Source organism: Carcharhinus amblyrhynchos, chromosome 1, assembly GCF_965287045.1.
Source record: "Carcharhinus amblyrhynchos chromosome 1, sCarAmb.v2.hapA, whole genome shotgun sequence".
Taxonomy (NCBI): Eukaryota; Metazoa; Chordata; class Chondrichthyes; order Carcharhiniformes; family Carcharhinidae; genus Carcharhinus; species Carcharhinus amblyrhynchos.
Window position 1 is genome coordinate 116,127,513 of NC_137324.1, and position 11,678 is coordinate 116,139,190.

Genomic DNA, 11,678 nt, shown 5'->3' on the forward strand with positions numbered 1-11,678 from the left:
ATCAGGTTTGATTCCTGGCTTGGGTCACTGTGTGTGTGGGGTCTACACGTTCTGCGTGGGTTTCCTCGGGTGCTCCGGTTTCCTCCCGTAATCTGAAAGACGTGCTGGTTTGGTGCAATGGCCACGCTAAATTCTCCCGCAGAGTACCCAAACAGGTGCCAGAGCGTGGCTACTAGAGGATTTTCATAGTAACTTCATTGCAGTGTTAATGTAAGCCTACTTGTGGCATAAGAACATAAGAAATAGGAGCAGGAGTAGGCCATCTAGCCCCTCAAGCCCGCCCTGCCATTCAATAAGATCATGGCTGATCTGAAGTGGCTCAGTTCCACCTTCCTGCTTTCTCCCCAGAACTCTTAATCCCCTTGCCTACCAAAAACCTATCTACCCACGTCTTAAATATATTTAGCGAGGTAGCCTCCACCACTTCAACAGGCAAAGAATTCCAGAGATTCACCACCCTTTGAGTGAAGAAGTTCCTCCTCAACTCCGTTCTAAACTGCTCCCCCCTTATCTTGAGGCTGTGCCCTCTAGTCCTGCTGTCCTTTCTGAGCGGGAAGAACCTCTCCACCTCTACCCTATCCATTCCTTTCATCATCTTATACATCTCAATGAGATCCCCCCTCATCCTTCTAAACTCTAACGAGTACAAGCCCAGTCTATTCAGCCTCTCTTCATAGCTCAACCCCCTCAACTCCAGTATCAGTCTAGTGAACCTCCTCTGCACTCCCTCCAATGCCAAAATATCCTTGCACAAGTGCGGCGACCAAAACTGCACACAGTACTCCAGCTGCGGCCTCACCAGTGCCCTGTACAGTTGCAGCAAGACCTCCCTACTTTTGTATTCAATTTCCCTCGCTATAAAGGCCAGCATCCCATTTGCCTTCCTGATCACCTGCTGCACCTGTAGGCTGGGTTTTTGCGACTCATGCACAAGGACCCCCAGGTCTCTCTGCACCGTAGCATGCTGCAGCTTTTCGCCCTTTAAGTAGTAGTCCCTCCTACTATTATTCCTGCCAAAGTGGATAACCTCACACTTGCTAACATTGTATTCCATCTGCCACTAATAAATAAGCCTTCCAGGAGTTGTGGAGTTCAGAAGCATTTTTATCTCTGTCCTGGATAAAACTTCTCCCTCCAAATAAACCCCTGTCATTTTTAGACATCAGGTCCTCATAGCTATTATACTTATCGTCTCTCAGAAGCTGTCCTTGTCCCCCTTTATCTGATTTTGTTCTTCCCTGTCATCTTTTCTTCTAATCTGAAGCTGCTGATTACTGCAGGGATAAAATTTATCTGGTACCATGGAGTGATTTGTTGGCAAATGGAGATCAACTCAGCGTGGACTGAACCTGGGACTTTGCTGCATCCATATTACTCAACTCTACCCTGGCAACAAAAATCACTCATTGAGCCAGCAACTGCAATTAACATTTCAAAACTAACTTTGCAAATTGTACTCATGATTGCTGAAATGACAAAGTGCAGAGGTAAAACTGATTATTAGGCCTAGTTTTATTTAATATTATATATGCGATATCTGCTAGATAAATAAAACATCAGTATCCAAACCTAAATACATATATTTTGATCAGAGATATAATCAGGACCCTCGAACTGATGATGTGGCATTTATACTGCATCTAAGTTATCATTTTATCTTCATTCCCTTATAGCTGTGTTTTGTGCCCTATTGCCCTCTGTTAGTAAGCAAAGCACTTTCAAGACACAAGCCTGAGGAAAGCAATTTTCAACTTAAGTAATTATATTCGGCTAAACATCATTTTTACTGATGAATGTGAATAATTTTGAAGCATATCTTGTAACAATGTTATAACTATTATAATTAATAAAAATAAATAATGCAAACAAATTTGGAGAAAGCTTTTGAAAGCACAGAAAATAGATCATAGTACAGTCCTGAAACTTGGGCTTGGGTTTGCGTTCGCAGGTCAGGAGCACCAAGACGGGACACTTCCCAACTTCATGAACACGACCTGGGAAAATGAGGCCCAGAATTTTGTCTTGTTGATTGGTAGCTGGGGTTTGGATTAAATTTGGGCCTGCCATCCTCTGAAGAAGGCCTATTTCGGTACTCTGCCATTTTGTTCAATTTATTAATAACATGAATGAAAAGAAAACAACCCCATCCTTCACCCCCTTCAACCCTACACACATCCTATGCAACCTTTTGCCCTGCCCCCATCACCCCACAAACCTCATGCACCCCCCCCCCCCCCCCCAACAACTCCCATGTCCTCTCATGCCCTCTATGCTCCTCTACCTGTCCCAATGGGCTTGCATATCCTCATGCCAACACTACACCCTTTGGCCTCTCATAGCTCCATGACAACTGATGCCCGCCACCCCCCCCACCTCCCCCCCCCACTTATCCTCATGACTCTTTATAATTCCTATGTCAACTTAGTGCCAACTCATGCCAACCCACGCTATGACCCAAAAATTGTATTCACTATGGGCAACCCTCAAGAGCCATGCTAATTTATAGTAATATTTCTACTGCTGCAATCAGTGTAAAAAAAAACCTTGTTGTTTAAATATTCTTCAACAATCTCTTATGAAAGCAAATGTTTTTGATCTGTAACAAATTAGAGCTGCCAATCTGCTCACTTCACAGGCACCCCTAATGTGATTGTGTCAGTTTGTAAAACAGTCATGCAGCATAAATCCTATAATGCTATCCCTGAGGCTTATATTGAAAGACAGGGTGAGATATCAAAAAAAGTCTTTAAAGTTAAATCCCTTGGCACCATTGACAATTCCGATTAATTTTAACAATTCTTTGACAGCTTCAATATGTTGACACACTTTTCGTGCACAATAATTTCTACTTTTGTCTACATCCATCATTGTGAAGTGCTTCAAAGGGTCATGGCATGAATCAATTCTGACTTCCCAGATTGCATAAATCCATTAGTTTGTCTACTTGTTTACTGCTGCAACAGGTCCACAGCAGATGTCATCTCCCTGACCTTATACTCAACTCTGGAACATCTGGATAACAAAGACACCTATGTCAGACTCCTAGTTATTGACTACAGGTCGGCCTTCAACACCATTATTCCAACAAAACTCACCTTCAAACTCTGTACCTGGGCCTCGGCACCTCTTTCTGCGACTGGATCCTGAATTTCCTAACTCAGACCACAATCAGTAAGGACACGCAACACCTATTCCATGATCATCCTCAACACCACTGATCCACAAGGCTGTGTTCTCAGCCCCCTACTTTATTCTTTATACACCTATGACTGTGCGGCCAAATTCCCATCCATCTCTATCTTCAAGTTTGCTGACGACACCACCATAGTGAGTCAACTCTCAAAAAATGATGAGACAGAGTACAGAAAAGAGATAGAGAATCTGGTGAACTGGTGCGATGATAATAATCTCTCCCTCAACGTAAACAAAATGAAGGAGATAGTCATCAACTTCAGGAAGTGTAATGAAGGACATGTCCCTATCTACATCAATGGGGATGAAGGAGAAATGGTTGAGAGCTCAAGTTTCTTGGTGTTCTGATCACCAACAACCTGTCTTGGTTCCCCCGCTGCCGACACTATAGTTCAGGAAGCCCACCACACCTCTATTTTCTTAGGAGGCTAAGGAACTTCAGCACGTCAGCTATGAACTCTCATCAACTTTTACAGATGCACCATAGAAAGCATTCTTTCTGGTTGTATCACAGGTTGGTATGGCCCCTGCTCTGTCCAACACTGCAAGGAATTATAAAGGGTTGTGAACAAAGTCCAGTCCTTTACACAAAGCAGCCTCCCATCCATTGACTCTGCCTACACTTCCTGCTGCCTCCAAAAAGCGGCCAGCATAATCACGGACCCCACGCACCCTGGATATGCTCCCTCCTACTATCTTCCGTCAGGAAAAAAAATACAAAAGTTTGAGGTCATGTACCAAACGACTCAAGAACAGTTTCCTCCCTGCTGCCATCAAGATTTTTGAATGGATCTTCTTTGCATTAAGTTAATCTTTCTCAACACCCAAGGATGTGCATGTTCGGTGGATTTAGCCCTGCTAAATTGCTCCTTAGTGTCCCACAATGTGTACATTAGCAGGGTAAATATGTAACGTTACAGGGATTGGGCCTGGGTAAGATAAAGGAGTGGGTTGGTGCAAAGTTGATAAACTGAATGTCATCCTTCCTTACTGTAGGGATTCCATGATTCTAAAGAGTGCCTAAACTCTCCCAAATGTGTCCCGGGACCATAACCAAAGGCGTACCTTGCCTCTGCAAAAGTGAATGCGGGTTATCCAAATTAATCCACAATGTTCAGACCTGATTTTATCTGATCAAATCTTCACAGGTTTCAGACAGCTACCTGATTAAAACAACGCGAGTCGAGGTTGCTGTTGACTTAAATGGGCAGCTGTCTCCATGAGCCAAGAGTATGCTTATTAGAAGCTGACCCGTTCCCTCATCTCTGAAAACGGAGGAGGCCCAATTCAGGGCCAAGTCTCCCAAACTGAGACACTGCCAGCCTTCTCATGTGGATGGGAAGCCTCTCCAAATTGTCACCCTTTGTTTCTTGTTTCACAGAATTTTCTATTTTTAATTTCATATTCCCAGCATCCACAGTGTTTTGTATTTCAAAGTGCATTTGTTTTAAACCTGTTGGCCATATTACTTCTGAAAAGTGAGTAAGCCTCTTTTCAGAAGATTATGATTTTTAAGTTCTGGGAATTAATTGAATGCAAGAGACATTACCACATTTTCTCAACATGTTCAGATCTATACAATTATAACAATTCATTTAAAAAGCTGCTGGTGAATCTTTGAAAATTGAAGGAACTACTGCTTGGACCTGATATTATCAACCAAGACATCAATGTCAATTAATTAATCAACAATCATCTAGAATATTTGAATTGGAACCACAGCATTTCTTTCTTTCCACAATTATTGTGAGTATATCACATTATTTCATATCTTTCCCAACAACCTGTATACTACCTAAAATAACATGTTCCTTTGTCTATTGCAATGCTGTTTTAAGCTGGTTGCATTACATACCCTAAACTTCCACACACCTGACGAAGAAACACCATTTCTGAAAGCTTGTGAGATTACTATCAAATAAACTGGTTGGACTCTAACCTGATATTGAGAGACTTCTTACTGTGTTTACCCCAGTCCAACGCCAGTATCTCTACATCATGGCTGCATTACATAGGAACGTTGGAGCAGGATAAAGCCATTTGGCCCATCGAGTATGCTCCGCCATTCAAATGGATCATGGTGGATCACATACCTCGATGCCTATTTTATCCACTATCATTGGTGTCATTAATATCCAGAAATCTATCAATTTCTGCCTTGAGCATGCTCAGTGAGTGAGCTTCCACAGCCCTCTGGAGTAGAGAATTTCAAAGATTCACCACCCTGTGAGCAAAGAGATTCCTCCTGGCCTTATATGGTCAACCCCTTATTCTGGTGAGCTACGAGTACAAATGGTCAATGGGTACATGATGTAGTGGTAATAACAGAAATGAGGTTTCAAAATATAATGGACAGGGTGCTTAATACACAAGGAGACAGAATGTTCAGAAAAGATAGGTAGGCAAAATAGGGACATGGTTTATTTGTGTTTGTGGCTTGCCAGCATCAGTCACCACACTGTGCATTAACAAACATGCAGTCTAAAGATGACTTTGTACTCGTGAAGTCCTTTGATTGGGGAAGATGGTGTGATGATAGAAAGACAGAATGTCCTTTAATAGACAAACACAGAATCCATTTGGTTCGAGTTGAGAAGAAAGAACGATCTGATCACATGACTGGTGGTATTTTATTAGTATATAAATAGTGAGGATCAGAGAGAAAGGGGGAGGGGGAGCGAGAGGGAGAGGGAGACAGAGAAAGGGGGAGCGAGAGGGAGAGGGAGACAGAGAAAGGAGGAGCGAGAGGGAGAGGGAGACAGAGAAAGGGGGAGTGAGAGGGAGAGGGAGACAGAGAAAGGGGGAGCGAGAGGGAGACAGAGAGATGGGGAGCGAGAGGGAGAGGGAGACAGAGAAAGGGGGAGGGAGAGGGAGAGAGAGAGATGGAGGTGGGGAGACAGAGAGAGAGAGAAAGAGAAAGAGGTGGGAGGGAGGAAGAGAGCAAATCAGCAGGGAAATCACTGAGATGTGCAAGAACTATAGAATGCAGACATTTGAGAACTTTCATTCCCCAAACACATCAATTGGGATAATATTACAGTGAAGGGTAGGAAAATGAAGAAATTTCTTAAATATGTTGAAGAAAATTACCTTTATCAGTATGGTTCACTCCTATGGAGGAGACATTGCTGGATCTCGTACTGTGAAAATAATTGAGCCAAATGGTCCAGGAATCTATTGGCAACATCTGGGAATAATCATATCAAACAATACTGGATGTTTTCTAGATTTTACTCCCTTCATGGACTATTTGGTTGTATATCATGGAGCTTTTCACTGTTTGAATAAGTAATGAAATCTCCAAATCTGTGGCATTGCTGATGGATAATCTGGGGTTTGGCGCATTTTAACTTGTCTTAGTCCACTTAAAACTATTGCACTAATTAGGCACTATTTGTAAACTGCTGGGATTATTCACCAAGCAAATATAGGTATTTTACACTTCAGGCTCTGGGTTAATGACCAGTCTTCTTTGTCATTGTTCCAGATGCAACGCAGTGTGACACAAGAATGCCAGTGACACATGATCTACTGTGATGCTCACAAGGTATTCGAGGTTGTACTGTTCATTAATACAAGAATATATCACACAAAATACATTGTGCCAGGAATTTGGAGTGTCTATTTTCTGGAAATGATCCTATGTACAATTGGTGAAGTTAGAGGAGTGTTGGATATTGTTATCTCAATGTCAGCCTGTAAGATGTTTCCTACCAGGTAAAATCAAGTGATAAGAAAACCTCGGCTTAATTTTTTACAACCCAGCGGCACGTTAATAAGGCCAAGAGGTTAAAGTAACCCAGACTGCCTTGTGTGGATTTTTGAGATATTCTGCCATCCACCTGCTCATCTGCATTTTTCAATAGAACATAGAACAGTACAGCACAGTACAGTTCAGGCCCTTCAGCCCTTGATGTTGTGCCAAGCTATGTCCGAACCCAAGATCAAGCTATCCCATTCCCTATCATTCTAATATCATTTCCCTGTTTATTCCAATCCCCTTCAAGTGAAGTGGTTAGTTATTAATTTTGTTCATCATACTAACCCATTCACACCTTATATCATATATACAAGACGTATAAGCTTCAAGTCAGTTTCTAGAAGGCATGGGCCCGCCTCCATAAAAATACCTTATTGCTGTAGACACCATGATTTGGAGATGCCGGCGTTGGACTAGGGTAAATACAGTAAGAAGTCTCACAACACCAGGTTAAAGTCCAACAGGTTTATTAGTAGCAAACACCACTAGTAGCGTTTGCTACAAATAAACCCGTTGGATTTTAACCTGGTGTTGCGAGACTTCCTACGCAGTAGGCACCATACAGGAAATAGAATCCATAGAACACCTACATTGCAGGAGATGACCATTTGGCCCATCAGGTCTGCACCAACTCACCAAAAGAGCATTTTATTCAGGCCCACCTCCCCATTGTCCCGTGATCCTACCCATTTACCACGGTCAGTCTGTCTAACCTGCACATCTTTGGATACTAAAGGGCGATTTAGTATGGCATGGCCAATCCATCTAATCTGCACATTTTTGGACTAAGAAGGGAAACCAAAGCACTCTGAGTAAACACACACAACATGAGGAGAATGTACAAATTCCACACGAACAATCACCCAAGGCCAGAATCAAACCCAGGACCCTGGAGCTGCGGCACCAGTGCTAACTACTCTGCCACCATGTCATAACTATTGAGAGAAATCCAAATTATTCAATTTAAATATTGCACCTTATGAGCACAAGTATTTTTCATTTAATAATTTACAACATATTAATTGAAACACAAAAATAACCTGTAACTGATAGGTTACTTTTTACACACAAACATAACTAAAGCAAATACATGTAACCAGTTGATAAAGGACATGGTACCTATGCCATACACATTCCAGAGGTACTAGCGCCAGATGGGAATAAACATTAAGCTGTAGCCTGCTTAGCACTCCTGAATGACAGTCATGGTGAGGTGGTTAAAGATGTTATTTAACTTTACATTCATTTAATTAAAACAACAAAATTATCTAAGGCTTGAAATTATACCCTGTATTAATAGCAGAGTAATGCTACCATGTTGGTAGGAAATATTCTTATCCATTATTAATATATTTATTAGCAATTAGCATTTCTGTTAAGATGGACAAACCACACTAAAATCTCAGTGTAATGTGGTAGATTACAAATGACAGAAACAAAGCATTTAAAATTATATCACCAACAATGCCATTAAGCTTTACAAATGCTTATTATCCTAACATATGGAGTTCTCTGTTACGTCATCTGTTATATAGCAGCCATTTCACTTAGGCATTTCTTCCCATAAGTTTAAATAGTAAAGCACACTAATAACACAGCACCAAACTTTACATTACATTTTGATAACAAGCAGAGATAAGCAGCTGACAATAGCTAGCAAAAATTATGCAATTGCATAGTCTACCCCAACATTTCTAGAAAATTGTAAAAGAGAACAAATCAAATCCTATCCCATAAACTTTAAACACACGAAAGTAATATCCTATTATAACGTCCTTGGTGCAAGTCATGTGTGGCAATTGAACTTTACCCAGCCACATCATGATCATGCTGATAAAATCTTGGCTTTAATTAACCTGCAAGCTTTATAAGCAGAGATTGGAGAGGAGATCCTGCACTGGTGAGAGGAGTTCAGTCTCAGTAAAACATGGCATTCAACGGTACCTGGAAGGCTGAAAAGAATGAGAACTATGATAAGTTTATGGAACAGTTGGGTAAGTATAACATGAGAAGATCAAAGAATATATAGTTCATAAATGTACAAACAAATACAAGATTAAATACATGCAATTTGCAAAAAACTGTAAACTGCAGGTAATGTCACAAAAAGAGAAAAGCAATGTATTCTGTTGGTCAAAGCAAATTAAGTTTAATAGAACTTTGGCAATTTTTGTTTCTGTTATTTGAAATAGTGCTCTTTTAAATGAATGATAAAATTCAAAGTCTGCTAATTTTAATCGCCATTAAACAGATGATGATAGCCATCATGAGGACAAAGCAATCCAAAATTTTAATGAGCTTACTAATGCCAAAAACCATTGCTGGCAAATTGCCTCATTCATGAACAGGAACTTTGTAAGAAACAAATTTACAGCTGACTTGATTTCAAGTCTTCTTTTGTATCTGAATAAACTTGAATGCCAAGATGTAACGTGTTAACACTATTTCTGTAAAATCTTCTGTATGTAAGCACCAATAACTCACGTTATATTCTGAAAAAATTTGGTTTTCTTCATGGTTCACTTTGCTGCCTCTCCTAACCTGAATTTTATGAATATTCATAGTCATTATTACAAAGGAGAAATTAAAAACTACAAAAGATGTTCAAAATAACCTGCTTCTACTTTGATTTAATAATAGTATATCTCTCATGTTAATTCCCAGGGGTAAATGCTGTGAAAAGAAAGCTTGCAGCCCATGATAACCTGAAGATTACAATTCAGCAAGATGGGGATAAGTTTATTGTCAAAGAGTCCAGTGCCTTTCGAACAAAAGACATTGAGTTCACACTGGGGGTAGCATTTGACTACACCCTGGCAGATGGAACAGAATTGAATGTAAGAACCAAAAAAAAGTTTTTATTGCTGCTGTTCAGATTAATAAAAATAGTAGGCAATTAAGATTGCTTAAGAAAGTTGCAGGGAGTAATTTCAATCGGTTTGTGGTCTTTCTCCTTTTACAAATTGTGTTACTTCTGCGTTGAGCACACTTATGATTGATTTAATCGGCTTAATCACATAAAATGTCTGAAAAAGTAATTTTCATTTTGGAGCTAATCAAAAGTGCTTCTCTGCTGTAGGGTTCATGGACCATTGAGGGGGCCAAGCTTGTTGGAAAGTTTACCAGAAAAGACAATAGCAAGGAGCTCCTGACAACAAGGGAAGTTGTTGGTGGTGAACTTGTTCAGGTAAATTCACCGTCGAGTGTCAGTTACACCATTGAAGAATTATAGAATCCCTAGCGTACACAGAAGTCATTTGACCCATCGAGTCTGCAACAACTCTCTCTGACAGAGTACCTTACCCAAGCTCTTTCCCCCATCCTATTCCCATAACCCAACAGATTTACCGTGGCTAATCTGTACATCTTTGGACTGTGGGAGGAAACCCAGAGTACCTGGAGGCAACCCACAGGGAGAATGTGCACACAGTTACTCAGGACTGGAATTGAGCCCAGATCCCTGGCACTGTGAGGCAGCAGTGTCATCATGCCAGGTAGAAGAAGAATCTGAAAATATGACCAATTGCTGAGTGTATTATTTCATTGCATTTAGACATTTGATAATAAGTAGCCGCAAGAAATATGACTTACGTACAATTCTGGTATTTTTCAGTTTTTCTAATGTTATTCAAGCTCTTTAAGCAAGAACTTGTATTCATATATATTAGTACACCTTCAGATCAGTCTGAAGAAAACACTTCACCATTAGATTACTTTAGTATTGCTGAAGAAGAGACATCTTGACAAAAGCTTTGACATTTCTCTTTTTTCAGCAATGCTCAAGTTCTGTACCACCAAACAATTATTTAGCTTACCTTCGAAATACAACAACTTTTTTGCAAGTGCCAAAAAACGAACCGTGATAATGGGCAACTAATTGTCATTTTTTAGTAATGTTGGTTAAGGGTTAAATGTTGGGCAGAACACCAGGACAATATTGTCATGGTATCTTCTACATCCACTTGGACAAGCAAATGGAACTCCCATTTTATGTGATAGTCTTTCAATAGTACAGCACATCCTCACTACTGTACTAAAGGGGTACCAAGGTTAAATGCTCAAGCCTAGATTTTCACTTGAATCCACAACATCCTGACTCAGAGGGATGACTAATACCATTAAGTCAAGTGGACACTTCAACTCCAGTGCTAATCAGAGAACTGGCTTGGAAGATTTATCAGTCCTGACAGCTTAAGGTGACGAATTTAACACCACCCAAAATATCAATGCTGTCGTAACCCAGGAAGGGATGGAGTGGAGTGAGAATTTTGCCTGCTAAATTCCTCTGCGACATGATCTAAATGGATTTCCCCACTCAGTATCACTTGACTATCTCAGTGAATTCTAATGTGATTCCCACTTGCATGAGGAAGCTCACCTAAAGATGGACAGGCTTGAAGAACATGTGGCAGCAAGATCAACTCCCATTTCCTCAGGGCCTTTCAAATTTAAATGTTGCAGACATTACATTATTATTTTCCATAACATGATATGTACCATATTTTTAAAAACAGAAAATATTCTCTTCTCCAAGTGTTGCCAACAGCAGAGAGGAGTTCAGCACATATTAGATTTACTATTGTGAAAAGTTACCTCAGAATTAAAACTAGTCCAATAATTTGCTTGAAATCTCTTTCAGACTTACTCATATGATGGAGTTGATGCCAAGAGATTCTTCAAAAAGGAATAGAAACTTGCTGCTATCTTATCATCATTGCCATGAACC

The 11,678-nt window shown here is 40.4% G+C and overlaps 1 protein-coding gene across 1 annotated transcript; it reads left to right on the forward strand.

Moving 5' to 3' along the window:
- Window positions 1–8,028: 8,028 nt before the first annotated feature.
- Window positions 8,029–10,696, forward strand: fabp2 (fatty acid binding protein 2, intestinal). The gene is made up of 4 exons (XM_080218615.1): window positions 8,029–8,946; window positions 9,617–9,789; window positions 10,032–10,139; window positions 10,586–10,696. The coding sequence occupies exons 1-4, from the start codon at window positions 8,880–8,882 to the stop codon at window positions 10,694–10,696; spliced, it is 459 nt and encodes a 152-aa protein (XP_080074741.1). The 5' UTR covers window positions 8,029–8,879.
- The last annotated feature ends 982 nt before the right edge of the window (window positions 10,697–11,678 follow it).

Coding starts and splice junctions, on each gene's coding strand:
- fabp2 (XM_080218615.1), top strand. CDS start 8,880: ATGGCATTCAACGGTACCTGGAAGGCTGAAAAGAATGAGAACTATGAT. Junction 8,947..9,616: donor TAAGTTTATGGAACAGTTGG/GTAAGTATAACA, acceptor GTTAATTCCCAG/GGGTAAATGCTGTGAAAAGA. Junction 9,790..10,031: donor CAGATGGAACAGAATTGAAT/GTAAGAACCAAA, acceptor TCTCTGCTGTAG/GGTTCATGGACCATTGAGGG.